This window comes from Macrobrachium nipponense, chromosome 41 (genome assembly GCF_015104395.2).
Source record: "Macrobrachium nipponense isolate FS-2020 chromosome 41, ASM1510439v2, whole genome shotgun sequence".
Classification (NCBI taxonomy): domain Eukaryota; kingdom Metazoa; phylum Arthropoda; class Malacostraca; order Decapoda; family Palaemonidae; genus Macrobrachium; species Macrobrachium nipponense.
Window position 1 is genome coordinate 9,270,573 of NC_061102.1, and position 18,514 is coordinate 9,289,086.

General features: G+C 39.4%; 2 protein-coding genes across 2 annotated transcripts in view; both read right to left on the reverse strand.

The window, feature by feature from the left end:
- Window positions 1-4,495, reverse strand: part of LOC135212491 (symplekin-like) — an 87,965-nt gene extending 83,470 nt beyond the window's left edge. The window contains 1 exon segment of the mRNA XM_064245979.1: window positions 4,337-4,495. Coding sequence (XP_064102049.1) covers window positions 4,337-4,369 — 33 coding nt within the window. The 5' untranslated portion in view covers window positions 4,370-4,495.
- Window positions 4,496-9,358: 4,863 nt separating this feature from the next.
- LOC135212492 (mitochondrial intermembrane space import and assembly protein 40-like) lies at window positions 9,359-17,612 on the reverse strand. Its single transcript, XM_064245980.1, has 3 exons — window positions 17,478-17,612; window positions 11,589-11,675; window positions 9,359-10,338 (listed from the first exon to the last, which is right to left on the reverse strand). Exons 1-3 carry the CDS (start codon window positions 17,497-17,499, stop codon window positions 10,055-10,057), a joined length of 393 nt encoding a protein of 130 aa, XP_064102050.1. The 5' UTR covers window positions 17,500-17,612; the 3' UTR covers window positions 9,359-10,054.
- Between the last annotated feature and the right edge of the window lie 902 nt (window positions 17,613-18,514).

The window sequence follows — 18,514 nt, forward strand, 5'->3', positions numbered from 1 at the left end:
AGTCCCTCCAACAAGAGCAGCTCCCAGGACGGCTCAACCCTCCTCCTTCAGAAGAAGGACCAGCAACAGATCCCTGACGGTTGCCTCCAATCACTTGCGCGTACGTCCTGGTTGGTCCTAAGACCAACCTGGCACGTGCGGCGTCGTGACGGGATCGTGAGCGGCGCATCTCTCACGATCACTCCTATATACCTCGCTCTTCCTGGCGTATGCCGAGGAAGTTGAAGGTATCGGAGAGACAAGAACTGACGCTACCACCCCTCGCCCCCTGACTGGGTCACCTCCAAATCAACTTGCAGCGTATCCGTCCTCGGTTAAGTCCTAAGACCATACGTGGCACGAGCGGCGTCGTGACGGGATCGTGAGCGGCGCACCTCTCACGATCACTCCTAGCTACCTCGCTCTTCCGGTGTGTAGCCCGAGGAAGTTGAGGGTAGTGGAGAGACAGACCTGACGCTCCCCCCCCGCTCGCTGGCAGGACCAGCGTACGTGGGGGGCTGCAGCCGATCACAACCCGCGGTGGGGATCGATCTGCAGGCCTGGCCGCGCCGCTCACCTGTGGCGAGCGGCTCGACTGAGCACGTCGACCCCAGTCCCGTGCGTCAGACGAGCTGCTGCTGGTCACCGTATCCAGCCGCCCGGTCCCTGTGGGAGCGGCGGTCAGGTGACCTGGCATGAGCTCGCTTCCTTTCGCCGTGAGACCGGTGAGCGTCCTCGCGGCACGTCAAACCGCTGGTACCAGCCGAGGCTGGTACCGTCGGTCGAGGGGACCTGGGGGACCTCTTCCCAGCCTCAACCAACCCGTGGCCGGTCAGAGACCGTCACGTCCACCGAGGTACCGGCTGGTCGCTGCGAGAGCGGCCCGCTGGCCTGGCGAGAGTCCCACCCCTGAGCGGCTCTCGACAGTCTTCTGCTCCGTGCCTCGGTCATGACGCTGAGCGAAACTCAGGCGTCTTAACTTTGGCTGCACCGGTCACCCGAAGGAGATCGTACACTCGGAACTTCTGCGGACGAGAAACCGAGCCGGCCTACCTGGCTTAGCAGCAGAGCTGCCAAGACCAGGCGAGGGTGTACCAGCGGTAGCCAGCACACCCTTTGGTGGTCCCCGTCTTCTTCTTCTCACAGGGAAGGGGCGTACGGGCCTCGTTCCCGAAGGAACAGGAGGACCAGCAGAAGAACCCCCCCGGTCCCCACACCGGAATGTGCACCGAGCCCTTCGAAGTTCCCGAAGGAGTCTTCTTAGGGGGAATAACAAAACCCGGTTACCAGCTGGTCGCTGCGAGAGCGGCCGCTGGCCTGGCGAGAGTCACCTGAGCGGTTCTCGCCAGCCTTCTGCTCCGTGCCGTGGTCTTGGCGCCGAGCGAACTCTGGCGCCGAAACTTTGGCTGAACGGTCTCCCGAGGGAGAGCGTACACTCGGGATCTCCCTTGCGAACGAGAGGACCGAGCCGGAACCTGGCGTAGCGGCATCGCCGCTAGCACCAGGCGAGGAAGTTACCAGAGCTAACCGATACTCCTCTGGTCCCCGTCTATCTCTTCCTACGGAAGGGGAGACGGGCGCCCCGATCCCGAAGGAACCAGCAGGAGGACCAGCAGAAGGACCCCCCCGTCCCACCGAGGTGGGACGGGCCCTTAGAAGTTCCCGAAGGAGACTTCTTAGGGGGGGGGGGGAGGCAGCCTTCTTCTTCTTCGGCTTATGGGCCTTAGAAGTCGAAGAAGGGGAAGAGGCAGCAACAGACGAAGACGAAGATGACACCTTCCTCTTCTTCGTCAGCTCACGCAGGACAGTCGTCAGGTCCTCCATCCAGGCCGGAGTCGGGCCTATTGCCGAAGCAACACGGCCCACGACTGCACCTGTCCGGAAGGACCTGGGACTGGGGAAGACACACCATGGGCAGGACCAGCATGGACAGGCGCAGGAACCAGGAGCGACAGGAACAGCAACCAGCTCAGGAGCGGCAGGAACAGCGGCAGCGGTAAACACAGAAGGGACAGCCAAGCCAGTAGCGGGAACCACATCAGCGACAGGTACGCAGGCCCAGCCATCGCCTCGTAGAATCATCGGCAGCCAGCGTGGTACTGGCGGCCGGTCCAGGGGCGAGCTGCTGGAACAGCGGAAGTCTGGGGCAGGCAACACGAAGAAAACACAGGCGGCGGCGGCATACCCTCCCGGCGGTACGGCGGCGACCGGCCCTAGAAGCGGCAGACGGCGTCACCGACACAGCATGGGGAGTGTAGACCAGCGGGGGGAAGCAGCATAAGCGGCCCGTGAAGGTTGTAGTGGAGACCACTCCAAGGTCACCGCCCACCAGACCTCGCTAGACTCTGCAGCGGATCGTGGATGCTAGGCACGCCCTGCAGCCGCAGTGGTCCATACCTGTCCAAGGTCGTCTCCCACGGCTGTAGCACCTGCGGGAGAGCTTTCCGACGACTTCCTGGCAGACCTTCGCTTCCCCTACCCCCGCACAGCAGTGAAAAGTAATATGAAAATGAAACAGAATACTGCACTTGCGATTCACTTCATAGAACTTAAAGAGGGAAAAATCAATTCCCGGTAAGAGCGGAAACTTGATCCATAATAATATGATGCTATCATAAATATATATGAAAATGAACAATACTGCACTTGCTATTTTCACTTTCACAGCAATAAATCGTAAGGATTAATTCCCGGGTAAGAGCGGAAATTGATCCAAAATTAAATTTGATGCAATTAATAAATGAAAATGAAAAGAAAACTGCATTGCGAATCCACTTTCATTGCATTCTATTCATACAAAATAAGAGGCTCTTGCCGAGCGCAATCAAGCTCTCGGCAACGAACGCACAGGGCAAAAATATAATGAAAAAGAGTACTTACATCTTTCAATTACACACTTTCGCCCAAAATACATGACTCGGCGCGAGTGACGCCCGCCCTCGGCACCGAGACATAATTCAAGGGTTCAATTCATGAAAAGAGCGGAAATCGCCGTCTGTACGGCGATAGCTCCATGTTGATTCATAATTAAGTAATGAAAATGAAAACAGTGTACTTACAGTTTCATTTTCAAGTCAAACCAAACCATTAGTAGAAAACACAATATAAAACCAAAAGCATACGACGATGAAGCGGGCAGGAGAGCGATGACGAACACGTCCTTCACACCCGCGGCCCGAAAGCAAAAGTGATTCTTCACCTCTCGGCGCGCGGGCGCGCGCACGATCGGACAAGCAGTTAACTACCTTTTCTTCTCCCCTTGTTCGAAGCTTACGACCGTCCCAGCTGCCGCTAGTTACCTTCCTATTGTTAAAGGACCGAGGGTTTGTATTACGTATCGGAACAAATAATTACTTAAATTTGAGTCAGGAATCAAGTTACTTTTTCAATAACGAATATTTTCAAATTAATCATCATAAATATGTAAAATATATACTATTGATGTTTTACTATTTATTTAAATAATAATTATCTAGTGCACACTTTGTCGTCCTCTTCTACCAAAACTGTAGTTTCCTTAAAAACGTCGTGGCAAAGGAACGTTTTACAATTGTTGTGATGAAAGTGCCCCAGCGTGGTGTGCAGATTTAGCACAGGAAATTGGAAGTTTGTTGACACAAGCGACTTCACAAACATCAAGATGGCGTCAATCTTCTAAAGTTTTTTAATCGTAAGTAAAAATTTCGAAAGCGTTTTGGTGTTTTGGGCCTGTGTTGGCCACCCTTTTCATTACCCTCTGTTTAAATCCTAAAATATGGCCTTAATTTCTAACTTTGAAAAAAATACTTACCTCGAAAAGAGAGTAGAGGTCTTTAGCTCCTTCTCTCACCAACAACTCATGACTGATGACCATCTCCGGTGTCAGGACGCGTTAAAAGTACTTTTTCGGAGGGTGGCCAGCCGTGATAGTCGGTGAGTTGGCCAGTCCACGCGATGTTTTACCCTAGCTAGATCCTACGGTAGATCGGTTGCCATCATAGTATCCAACGGTCGATTGGCTGCCTAAGTCAGTCATAAGATATCCTATATATGTTTTCCTGTCTAACAAAATAAATATGTGAGGAAAACAGTCAGTCCATCTACGTGGCTAGGCTAACCTGTCAATGGCCTGCCTAACCTGTCACGTCGAACCCTACATCGGCCACCTAAGGTAAGGTAGCCTAACCAGTCATAAGATAACTTAAGTAGGGTTTTCAGCCTAAATGCCATAATAAATCAGAAACAAGTTCTCCAAAAGCTAGGTTAACCGGTGACGTTAAATAGTAGCCTAGTACCTATGGTGGATCAGCCACCTATCCTGCATTAACCAACCACACGACAAATACGCTCTCCAAAGGCCATTTTGCATCATCCTTACCCTTTCACGGGTCGTAGGTTCGGTTTCAGTCATTGTTGCCTTATTTACGACTTAACAAGTGTAACACACGACATTAAACTGAGCCAAATATTGTAGGGGACGGGATCATGCCTTAACGATGCCACAAATTTTTGTTTACTTGCTGGGGACTATGGCGTCAACGCCCGGTCAATAAGATAGGAAACGCCGCTTTTCTCAGTTACGATTAAATTGGTTAGAAAAAGATAAAAACGGTCAATAAGAAAAGGAAACGGTAAAAAAATAAGGAGAAGCGATGTAACTTGAACAAATTTTTCAAAGCTGAATAAAAATGACATAAAAAACTAATTTAAGCTATAGTCATACGTCAACGACCAGTCAATAAGGAAAGAAACGCAGCTTTCATTAGTGACGAAACTCTTGCTAAACACGATTAAAAAGGCTTGTAGGAGTAAAATAGTTAATAAAAATGGAAGAAAATGTAATTTGGAGGAAAATGAAACGAAATAAAAGGCCAGAAAAACAACTATTTTCAACTTAATAACTGCTTATAACTCAACAATACAGTATTTCACTTAGGAACCAGGAGAAACAGTTTCGAGGGAAAGAGAAAGTTTAGGAGAGAATCAGTAAATAACAAGGGAACATAGTATCATTTTGAGAAATGTAGATTGATAAATGAATGAAAATGCTATAAATCCTGTCTAAGTTAAAGAACTGCAGCTAACTCAAATAATAATTGCGTGTGTGCACATGTTTGAGTAGGCGTTTGGAAAGCAGTAGTACACAATTCTGATGAAAAAAAAAAAGTTACTTTAGTAACACTTACACGATAATTATTTATTAAAAAACGAGAGATCTTCACAATCCCTTTTAGGATTACTAACAAAGTGACAGAGTCCTAAATAAAGGCATTGCAATATAACTACATGAATACTACAGACATCGAATAGTATTCAATAATATAATTTGTTACTCAGAAGACCCAAGGTTAAAAATCTTCTCCACGATAACCGTTTTCAGTATTGGTGCATCCTATACATGATAATTGTGTTTAAACTTCCCAATTTCTACATCAGCTGCGCAAAACCCTCCATTCACATACAATCTAATATATATCCTGAACTCAGAAAATAAAAACAAACAGTAACTCTCAGCTCTCCATCAGCTAAGATACATGGAGAATAGTGCAAGACAAGATGAATTAGAAAGTCAATATTGCAATCCTGATGTGCTTATTAAATAAGAAATGGTATGAAAATGCAAACGTTTTATTAATCAAGCGTTTGCAAATACAATAAAGTAAAATATTTGCATTATTTTGTGTTTAATTTTGCCTGATAAGTGGTCAATCTTACAAGGACTTGACCCTTCCACCTGGTATAACAGATTAAGAATCGTGAAAGATTGTTTGTATGGTGCTTTTACGTTACATGGAACCAGTGATTATTCAGCAACGGGACCAACGGCTTTACGAGACTTCCAAACCACGTCGAGAGTGAACTTCTGTCACCAGAAATTCACATCTCTCATTCCTCAATGGAATGGCCGAGAATCGAACCCGCGACCACCGAGGTGGGACGCTAATACCATACCAACCACGCCGCTGAGGCGCTTTCGTTTAAGATAACGAAATTTTATTCAGAAAACACCCGAGAGGACACATATTAAGAGGCCTAGTTTTGTATCCATATATCATTTTGCTTTCAGCCAACAAAAATGCATATGGGGCGCTCCCTTTGTGGCAAATACTTAAAGATGCTAGACCAGAGCTATGAAATCCTAACCAACGTCGCTTTCAGAGTTAACCGAGTAAGCAACACTTAGCCTATATTCATAGGCATGCAGAAATCCCTGGAATCAATTACATATTCTACTGACCTATGAAGTCCTGATTATTTTATTAATCAAGCGTATTGCCACACATAATGGAATATGAAACTTAGGCTTGAAGCCAAGCACTGGAATTTTAAGTATTTTTCAGGCTATAATGAATTTGAGATGAATGTTTAAAATAAACGAATGATTTAAAAAATACAGTACAAATTTATATTTGGAGTGATATTCACCATAAAAAAATTGTAACTTCGTAATTAGGATGTGCATATAACCACAGGAGGATGATGTTTTTCTCTTCAGATAATGCAATGAGGAGCTACTGCAGTTATTGCATAATATATGTGCAAGTGCTGCAGGGGAATATGGTCACTTGTTTACCAATGAGACTTAACCTGAGGCATTCTGTTCAAGATATTTCTGAGCAATATTTGAGGAATAGCTGCTTCAGACTGCTTTTAGCAACTTTTCTGAGAAATTTCTCCTAGTTTCTGATGCTTTTTTAATGGTGATGACACCTAAAGTTTCTTTTCCTTCCATGTGAGCTGCTTATCTGGTTTCTCTTTGATGAAGGTTCCCTATTAAATCCATGTTTGTTACATACCAATATGAGGGGCTCAAACTGCTAAGTTCCACTAACATAACACTCCAAGAGTTAAGTCTACAAATATTTTTTCTTGAAACTTCACTTTACATTACAGACATATGAGAACTTTATAAAAAATCTCGGCAAGGTATATGTATACTGTATTGTAAATGTTGCTTTTCTTGAAAGCAAATAGCTTTGGGGAATCTATAGTTTTTTGTTGGTCATCACTACTGGATAGTTGGTGCCTACAAGTTTAGGTTTGTTTGTTTGTATGGTGTTTCTACATTGCATGGAACCAGTAGTTATTCAGCAACGGGACCAACGGCTTTATGTGAGTTCCGAACCATGTCAAGAGTGAACTACTTTCACCACAAATACACATACCTACCCCTCAGTGGAATGCCCGAAAATCGAACTCATGGCCACCGAGGCGGCAGGCCAAGACCGTACCGATCACACCACTGAGGCGCTCTACAAGTTTAGGCCTGAAAACCACAAAAATAAAGAACAATTAGAAAACTAAAGGGAATGAAGAACAACTGCCTGAAAGGGTAATAATTTTAAAATATCATACTAGCAGTGACAAGTTTGCTTGAAAAATACAACTTGAAAGCTTCCCTTCACAAGTATTATACTCTCGGTATGGAAAACTTTAATTATTATAGAATTTGACAGCCAAGGGAATAACAGTTTTCAGTCTTTTCAGGTCTTAGGGTTTACTGTCAACTCTTTTTAAATCCAAGACAGCTTTGTAAATTAGCTCAAAAGATGGAGAAGTCAACTTTCAGAACTGCCATTTCAAAAACTGGTTATTCCCAACCTGATGCTTTATTTTGTTTTGTGAATGTTCTACCAGTACTATAGCCATACCAAAAAATGAGTTCTAACATCAAGGATGTCTTTGTGCAGTTCTGATGCTGAGACTATGTATTGTACCTTCATTCTCCTTACATGAATCTGTAAGAATGCATACTAAATTTTCTTACACAGTAAGTCTTCTACTTACCAGTTACATTATTAAGACTGGTTTGCCAGTACCCTTCAATGAAAGATGAATTTGCAGAAAAACTGTATTACATGTTCTGCCATAAGTTTTCCTTAAGATCTTTGTTATTCACATTTAGATAACCCTGGAATGAAGGATCGTTCTTGAGGTGACAAAAGAGCAAGTGAATTTGATTTGGCATGATCCCACACAAAGATTCAGAATCAAAAGCTTTGTACTAAAGAACCTGCATAGTCACATCTTTCTACTCCATCAACACTAAAATATCTATTTATCATTCTGTAAAATTCTATGCCCTCCTCTTTAATGTGTCTTCATTTTATCATGAATATCTTAAATTCCCTATCCAGGCACAAAACATACAAAATAGTCTTCAGTACAGTTGACTAAAACCAATAAACATAAATTAACAAGGTAGTATTTAAAAACAAACAAGGTGTTTAAAAATCACAGCATGATATTCAGTATTCAGTAACATATGGAATACACTATCACCATTTTCATAAACTTACAGAATAAACTTCGATCTATGTTAAACAGAATGGTTACTCATGCACAGTTCAAAACTGACATTGCCTATACACATCTACCTAGTTACTGATACATTTTACAAATTTCTTGGCAAATACTGTACAGCCTTTTCTGTTTCATATTAAAGAACAGATTCGTTAACTTCAAAAAGTATTTTATTTACATGTCTGCTCATCTGCATATTACATAAACTTGTTGGTAAATAACAAAAATACAAAATTATCTGCATAGTAATAAGTGTCACACCTGCACATGTTCAGTTTATTATCCAACAAATTATCTTTTTCTGTCAAATTTCATAACCATAAGAAACTAGTTTTGATTCATATATAAAACTTCTATATTCACCACTGCTCAGCTGCTTCTGTAGGTGAAATGCGAACCCTGAATCACGTAACAAATGTAACCATGTAGCAAAGAGAAAGCAAGAAAATATACAGCACAGAAGGAAAACCAGATGTGTATAAAACTTGTTGTAAAATTATAATACATCCCTTTAGTTTTTTATCACCAACAATAAATAATTTAGTATTTTATTACCAACAATAAATAATTTAACAAGGCCAATGCGTTAACATTCTCAACAATCATAGAGCTGGTCCAAATGGTTTGTTCCTAAAAAATATGTATTTATTATTTAACATGTATCATTTAACCTGTAATAAATTACTACTTAAAAATATATTGAATGGATCTGATTATGATTATCATCATTATCATGATGAATTTAACCAGACCACTGAGCTACAAACTTGACATCCATGGGTCTGTTATCATTTATAAATAGTCTAACCAGACCACTGAATTATGAAAATTACCTCTCTCACAAGCTGGTCTGCTGGATGTGTTAAAAAAGAAATAAAGAAAAAAAAAAAAAACTAAGAGTAATTCGTAGGGTTGCAGCTTCCTAAAAATGTGAAATTGATTAAATGCTGGATGATGAAATCACATAAACTACACTGGAAGAGATTATATACATAAACATTACCAAATAAATAGGTGGAATTGTGTCTTCCCTGACTAAAATATTCTTCCAATTTCTAAACCTAACTCCCATTTTCCTTGCTTTATATCAGTGATTCAGGGCCTGGTAACTAACTATAAGTGGACCACATATGAGGTATCTGTAGAGACAGGTTTGTTTACATACTAGCACCTGAAATTTCTACACATTTTAGGAAATAACTATTTTATATTTTGCAGTTTCTTGACATCTACCAAAATCTAGTAATTTATTTGGCTAGTACAACATATGTATATATTCACATCACCATAGCTGGAAATGAGAGAAAACTGCGTAGGTAAGACAACTTCAAAATGAGAAGATAATCTACTTGATCAGCTTAAGGTGACTAGTGTGCGTTAATTAATGTACACTTTCAAGACGTTCTTTACTGGAACCATTAAATAATTCCCACATCAAACATCATACAAGACTGCCACAATTCATGCTACATGTTATCTTGTTTCAGTATAGCTGCACATTCTTGAATGACAAGACAAATGAGTACTGGTCTGGAATGTTTCTATCCATGTCCTCCACTGGAGTGACGATTTCATCGATACTGACCCATTTGAAATGAAAATCGCACGAATTAACAGTTTTGTACAAGGAGTTACATACATAATGTACATAAGATGTTCTTTGAAAATTCTGTAACAAAATTATCTAACCAACACTATACATCTGTTATGAAGCAACTCACATACTGCATAAAAAAAAACACAAATTTACAATATCTACAAATGCCAATTCAATACTAAAAACGAGCAAAGGCTAATCCTTTGTCATGACTTCGGATTTAGAAGATTCAGGACTGGTGTCAGTAGGTAATTCTTGGCCCTCTTTCTCATCTTTGTTTCCATACACATTTGGATATTGAGACATACACTCTGACATCTGTCTGAAGGGTTCTAGGCAATCAGAGCCTTTAATTTCCGCACTTGAGTAGTGGAAACATGTGAAAGCTTCTCGGAATTCAACTCCACATGGGCCGGTTGCCATCCCACCCAGGCAGGGACAACTCCAGTTAATTTCTCCATCTGGCTGTATTAGGCCTACTGGAAAAGAAAAAGTACATTAGGAAGTGAAGACTAAGAACACCCAGAAACTGATTAAGCATTGTGTACTGACACCAACCTATTTAAGAACATTTTCCTTACGAATGTTTGAGAGGTTAAAACGGGATTACAAATTAAAACTGTGTTCAGAGTGACTTTATACCATACTGTACTTGAACAACCCAACTTACAAACAATTCAACAACAAATGACCATCCATAACATAACTGGTGTTTGTACTACATTATTATTGATACACATTTATTTTTTAATGAGGTATACTGTACTCCAAGGTTAATTTCTAAACTAAGCATTGTATTTCACATAAACTACCATTGATGAATATCAAGTAGCAATAACAGGGTTTGGGTGGTGAATGGATCCACTCATGCTGGTACCCAATATTACATGCCATCGATTTGAAGGAATCGGGTGGGAAAGAGTTTCCTTTATATACTTCTATGGCCCATAAATTCACTAATGGTAAATTTTAGACTGGCTTAAATCAAGAAGCAGACAGCTTATGAGCTAGTTGTGATCTTGACTTCAAAGGAAGCAAATAATGCTTCTCTCACATGACATCTTATTATATATGTATTGGCTCATAAAAATACCCAGGGGTTGCTGTTGGTTTTAGTTCTTAACTTTTATAATATGTTAGTTATAACTGTAATTTTGCAAAGAAAAGTGCAAAGAAATAAAGAAGTATAATCTACAAAAGTGAATGCATCTTTGATCTTGGTAAATTTCCATAAATTTTTACAACAAATATACTGGTAAGAGATATTTTTCCTCAACAATTGGTAATATAGTTTACTGACTTCTGTGCTAAAAGTAAAATGCATCTGATACTTCAAAAAGATCTTCCAGACTATTTATGGTAATGATTTGTTTGACATGATTGTTTACCGAGGTTCTCTTCTTCCTCAAAATGTGCAGTCTAAGTAGTTTTCTCAAACAGTTAAACTGCAGAAGTGGCTGTTTACATTAAACAATTTAACTTTAAACAAAAACTTTATATAGTTTTAATGTACTGTACTACTAAACTGATATACATGGCAATTCTTATAAAAAAAAAAAAAAAAAAAAAACAAGATTCAAAGCCATTACTAAAAACATAGTACTTCACCTCTTACATACAGTACTGTTATCTTTACACACACACACACACAAAATTGCGAGGACATTCTAAACCTTACACAACAGTACATTTCTCAAGCCAAGTAAAAGCAGTTCAAGCACACAATTACCTGGTTGTTCATCGCTGTCATCAGGTAACGACACTTTAGCTGGTGTCTCATGGTCTTCCTCCGTCACAAAGATCACCCTGTCTTTCCCTGCGAAAAAGCATACATATAAAAATTCTGAACTTTTTGCTTCTTTCAACCTTGAATCAATTTTTTCCCTCTACTTTGATTCCTTGCATCTTCTTCCCCGTCCCTCCTCACCACATTTATCCATCAGATCTCCTGAAGGCTCATCACTTCAACTTTATACTTCCATAAATTTACACTTTAAAATTGGGACCGTAATTTTTAGTTTAAAGAAGAAAGGTTTCAATTTGAAGACATCTCATATCCTGAGCTTATATATTTGCAAACATGAAACACTGCAAAGAAGCCAGGTACACCCTGAGTTGGATCAGAATTTCAGGGACCTTATGATTTGACAACTTTCATATACGTACATCCTAACCAAATCTAACTTTATATGTACAGTACTTGGATATATCCTACAATACTGCAGATTTTTTCATACTCTGGAGTTGCTTGACTTGGTTATATTGCTAATCCAAAGCTGCAAAATTTTAAAGCTGTAGCTCAACAATAACAGGGGAATTATATACTTGGTGTAAGGTTAGGAAGCCATTGCCAGTTACCTAACCTACTGGCTTTCCTCTGCTGACAAAAATATGTACATTGAATTAACTCAAGTGTTGGTACTATACACTTTATATTAATGGCATGGTAAAGCTGAAGATGGCCTGGTTCCTGCTGGTTGCCTATAAGAATATTCAAGGCCTTTTATTTATGTTTACTGTCTTTTTTATGCATTTGATATTTACTGATTTTTATGTTCATCCCCAAGGGGCTGGTATTAAACATGGTGCCCAATTTGCATCTAAACTGACAATTACCAAACCACAGGGATGTTATGGTCTTCAGTTTTACCAATGGTATTAACCTACAGCCAATTACATAGTATGCTCCAAGAGTAAAATATTCCTTTACTGACTTGTCAGAGAACATAACACTAACCTAACCTTACCTAAGGTAATGTGCCCAAAGTGGTTGACTGAATGGAGGGAGACGGCTTTGGCCGCCATAATTAGGGCATATGAAGATTTTCAATATTTCTGCCGTTTCTGCAATAGGTTTGGCCTTGCATGGGAGGGAGAGGGATTCTTTGACCCTTTTCAGAAGATTTTTTATATTTTTGGCAATTTCTGATAGGCCTAGACAATATATCCTGGTCTACAGTTAACCTAACAATTCTTTAATAGGCTTACATAATATCAGGTTAAGGGAAGATCGAATCTGGGATGATGGGGAAAGGCCTAAACATGCCTCTTACAAAATACAGATCTAGGGTAACATAGCGCGACAACCTTCCCGAAAATTGTTAATTATGGCCTTAATTTGTGACTTGGGAGAAAAAACTTAGTTCGAGGGGAAAGTAGAGGTCTCAAGGTGTTGCTTCGACGGACACTGGCTCTTGACTAATGTCTATCTTGGGTTACAGGATGTGTTGAAGTACTTTTTCGGGAAGATGGTAGCGCTACGGTAGAGGCCAGCCATTCAGTATTTTGCCTTAGGCATATTTTTGGCTATAGGTTTCGTACACACAGTCATAGGGTAGAGGCATACAGTGAGCCCCCCGTATTCGCGTTCTCCGGATTCGCGGACTCACTGATTCGCTGATTTCTCTCTGGACCATATCTACCCAATATTTGCGGGGAATTCGTCTATTTGCTGGGTTTTCCGAAGATAAATAATCACTAATTAGTATATTTTGATGTTATTTTCATGCCTAAATACATTTTTATGATACAAAAATGATTTACTAATTTTAAAATATTAATATAGATCAATACTGTATTAGTAAAGTTTAATAAGATTAAATGATACCACATAATAACAATAATAATTCTCTCTCTCTCTCTTACAGAGATGTATGCTTTTTTTATGATAAATAAATGATTTACTAATTTTCAAATATTAATATTAATGTAAAGAGCAATCAATTCATTAAAGAAAATACTACAGTGAATTGGTAAGATTTTAGTATATAAATTTAAAAAATTATGTAAGACTGAAGGAAATCCCAGTCTTCACGCATCTTTCTTTCGAACTCCAGGTCCAACAGCTGTTAAATATATCAAGTAATGTGACAGGAGGGGAGGGAGTGTTCTCCTCTCTCTCTCTTTACTGAGATAACAGATTTTTATGGTACACACATGTATAATGTGTTTATTAATATTTTCAAATAATAATAATAATAATAATAATAATAATAATAATAACTGTAATTACAACAATCATATGTAAAAATATTTTACGGAAATACTACGCTAATCTCTCTCTCTCTCTCTCTTACAGAGATGTATATTTTTTGTATGATAAATAAATGATTTACTAATTTTCAGATATCAATATTAATGTAAACAGCAATAATATAAATTCGTTAAAGAAAATACTAATGTGAATTAGCAAGATTTTAGTTTATATATAAAAAAAATTATGTAAGACTTTAAGAAAATACATTCTAACCAGCATCTTGTCTTTGAACTCCAGTTAGCCAAGCTGAGATGGCTGGAGTCCAACAGCTGTCAAATATATCAAGTAATGTGACAGGAGGGGGAGTGTGTTGCCCACACCAGATCATGCAATTTCTCTCTCTCTCTCTCTCTCTTTTACTGAGATGAGAGAAGTGTAGGTATATAGTTTTCAAATATAATATTAAGTTTAATGAGATTAAACAAAAACAATAACATTCTCTCTCTCTCTCTTACTTATATATGTTTATTTGTTTTGTAGTATAAATAAATGATTTACCTTATAACTAATTTTCAAATATTTATAAGATTAATATAAAAAAAATGGTGATTCCCAGTCTTTTTATCCACTTGGAGGAGGATGGGCGGGGAAGTAAATGGCAGTTTGATATACGAATTAGCAGAGGGGAAGGAGTCGGAGTCTAGGAGTCTCTCTCTCTCTCTGTCTCAGAAATAATTCATAATAATTTCACTCTTGATGGTCAGATATATGATGTTGCCATTCAATGGTCTCTCTCTCTCTGTTATTGGCCGGAGGTATATACTTTTAATGGTAAAATGTTTAAGATGACTTTGAAATGATATTAATAATATACCTCAAAGATTAATACAGTAATAGGTTAGTAATTTTAGGTATATTTGAAGTAGGATGTTATCTAAGGTATACATTTGGTATCTGAACTTTCAAAATAGGCAGTTATAAACATTTTTAGTGGTGGTTTTAACTATTCACAGGTTTTAACTATTCATGGGGGTGCCTGGTACGCATCACCCGCGAATACGGGGGGAACACTGTATACCTAGGCATTAGGATACCTAGTCTACAATGCCTCCTTTACGTGTCTACTGAAAGAGTGGATCATGCAAAGGCTAGCGAACCCACTACCTAGGAGGAACAAACGACTGGACTAGCGGATCTAGTTTCCACCGTGTGTGGATCCACCCTCCGAAAAAGTACTTAACACGTCCTGACACCGGAGATGGGCACCAGTCACGAGTTGTTGGTGGTGAGAGCAAGAGCTCGAGACCTCTACTATCCTTTCGAAGTAAGTATTTTCTCTAAAGTTAGAAATTAAGGTCTTGTTTTAAGATTAAACAGAGGTTAATGAAAGAGGCTACGCAGTCCACACATACCTCCATGACGCTTTTGAAAATTTTACTTACAACTCCAAATATTTAGAAGATTGACGCCATCTCGATGTTTGCGGAGTCGCTTGTGTCAATAAACTTTTCATTCCATGTGCTAAATCCGCACACCACTTGTACCCATAAACGCTGGGGCACTTTCTTCATAAAAATCGTAAACAATGACTTTAAACCACGACTTATCCAAGGGAACTACGATTTTTGGTAGCAGAAGAAGAATAAGCGTGCACTAGACAATTATTTAAATAAATAGTTAAACGGCAGTATAAGGTCATGAACTGCATAATTTTTTTTACACATTCATGATTGTTAATTTGAAAATATTTATTGAAAAAGTAAATAGATTCCTGACTCAAATATCAACAGTTTTGCTGTAAACAGTACCTATGGTGTTGTTTGCGCTCTTCTATTGTTTATCAACGTTGCCAATTGGTATGTGTTTACCCTCCAAACTGGGTATAAGACTTACACAAAACCAGGGAAATAAGTGAAATTTGCGTATTTATTTGTAGTATACGTATCTACATATTACAGCAATTTTATCATTATTGCATTACTCTGACAACTAGAATTCATGGAAACAGTTTGTAAATGCATCGGCGTATGTATGAAGCTCCACTAAATTGGCAACTCAGATTTTTGCCGTCATCTGCTTGTATCTACTTTAGAAATACTTGTAATTTTTCAGGGTTAATTTGGTTGCAAAAAAGGGATAATAGACATGAATTAAATAAACATTTTGAAGTAACAAAGTAAAGTTAAACTAAATTATGAGTAAATTAAACAATTAAGGGAATAAAGCTTTGCACTTCATAAACTGCATACTCATGTGTTGCCCGCAACTGTGTTTGTGGAGTGAGAGCTTAGGAACCAAGAACCGCACCGTAGTTCAAGTGCAATTTGGAGTGAATTAAGACCAAAACATGTATAATTACAATCAAGTAAGCACTGTGGAGTTTCTGTTGTGATGGCAGTAAGGATAAAACCACTGATTACAAGGTAAAAATTAATTACAGTTCAAACCATGACCCCAGGAATGAGAAGTTTCATACTTTCACTAATATAGGCAACAAAATGTTTTCATTGGGCCGATTACAACTGCAATATTGAGTAAGATCAGTAAATGTTGCATATATACGCTAAAATTGTTTAAATGAGAGCTGGGAAGGCTGGGAAACATGTTGGATCCGCTGGGCTTATGAATGGCACCCAGGCGGTTGCAGCCATATTGGATTTCAAAACTGCCTTGAAAACATATTTTACGAAGACCTCACATGCTTATTTTAGTTCAAATCTTTTGAATGGTATGCCTAAAAATGTAGGGTAAAAAACCGCATGGTACAGGGGTGGACCATGTACGATCAATGTGTACAACCCCAAGAAAAGTACATTATAACGCGTCCTGACACCGGAGTAGAGGTCTTTAGCTCCGTTTCTCACCAACAACAAGTCGCGACTAATGCCCATCTCCGATGTCAGGACGCGTTATAATGTACTTTTTTGGGGGTTGTTCACGCTGATCGTGCATGGTCCACCCCTGTACCATGCGGTTTTTTACCCTAATTGCATTCTTGTTTCACCAATTAAATATCGGGTGAATAAGGCTGATCCACTGCGGTGTTTTCCGCTATATTTCTCAAGACAATTAACTTTGTAAATCTCGTACTCAAAATAAAATCAATGTAGCCCTAAACAACCTCATAGGGGAAACAACCGAGTGGACTAGCTGATCTAGTCTTACCCCTTTGTCGATCCACTCTCCTAAAAAGTACTTCAAAAGGAGAGTAGAGGTCTCGAGGTGTTGCTTCCACCACCGATGACTCATGACTGGTGACCATCTCCAATGTCAGGACGTGTTAAAGTACTTTTTCGGAGGGTGGATCAACAAGCGGGCGAGGACTGGATCAGCTAGTCCACTCGGTTGTTTCCCCTAAGCCTACCGGTAAGGCTACTCACTCCCAGTCAGATTTGAACAATTTCAGACCTTTAGGCCTACAAATTATACTACTTGAAAGCCATGATTATTTAAAAAAACGACCCATTTCTTTAAAAATCTCGTAACTTTAAAATACAATGGAAGGTAAACAAAACCCACAGGCCTACCGGTAAGGGAACTCAATTCCCCGTCAGTTTTGAACCGTACCCTAGGTATGGACAAACCCATACGGTAGGCCTTAAATATGAAATTATTATACTGGCTTTTAATCCATCTCCTCACCCTCTTGCTTGCAGTAAGACATAATCGTGAATTGATGACCGGAAGTCGGATTAGGGCCGAATTGGAATTTTCAGATTCACGCCGACTCGGGATCTTGTTATTGTTACGAAGGAAGCGAACGTCTCAGCGAACAGCGTACAAGCGAACAGCGTACAAGCGTAATTGAAGAATACGTATAGCTTGTCAGGTTTTTATTAGAATTTTTTTATATACTATTAAAATAATACTATAAAAGCTAAGTGATTTCTATTTGTTGAAAAATACTATAGAAATTTGTAATCGTGGGGTTAAACTGTGAGGGAGTGGATAGGAGCCTCTGGAAACATGTTGTGAACATTAATTCGTTCCTATCTCTTCAGTTTTTATGAGAATAAGTGGTTGAATAATTTACACGAAAGCTAAATTATTTATGATAACTAAAAAATACGATAGAAAGTTGTATGTATGGGTGAAAATTTAAGAGGAAGTGGATGATATCCACTAGGAATAGCTGTTACGGTATCTAACAAAAGCTATATGATGGCGTCGCACCTCATTTCATAACTCGCCGACTGCAGCCGACAACAAACCATGAAGCATGGGGCAGCTATTAGTTTTCAAAGTATTTCCTTTGTGCTACTGAATTATAACACTTATTAATTATATCATACATATTAGTAAATTGTAATTGAAAATTGCTATAGGAATAGATTTAGAAAATGTTCTTTTATAACTTTCATAACACCTATTTGCGAGGAACTTTTCTAAATTACATGAATTAGGGCCTAAATTATTTGAATTAGGGCAAACAACATAATTTTATTATACACAATACGTATATTGGTAAACTGCGCATGAAAATTGCCAAGAACATTGATGTAAAGAATGTACATTTTGTTAATCACTTTCGTGACAATTTTGCGAGAAACTTTTACAAATGAAAAAACAATTAGATCACAATCAACATAATGAAGCTATATAAACCGCAGCTGACGTTTTTAAAGTCCCGAGGGCAAAGTTAAGTTTCGAATTTGAATAAGTATTTTTATTGGAATACA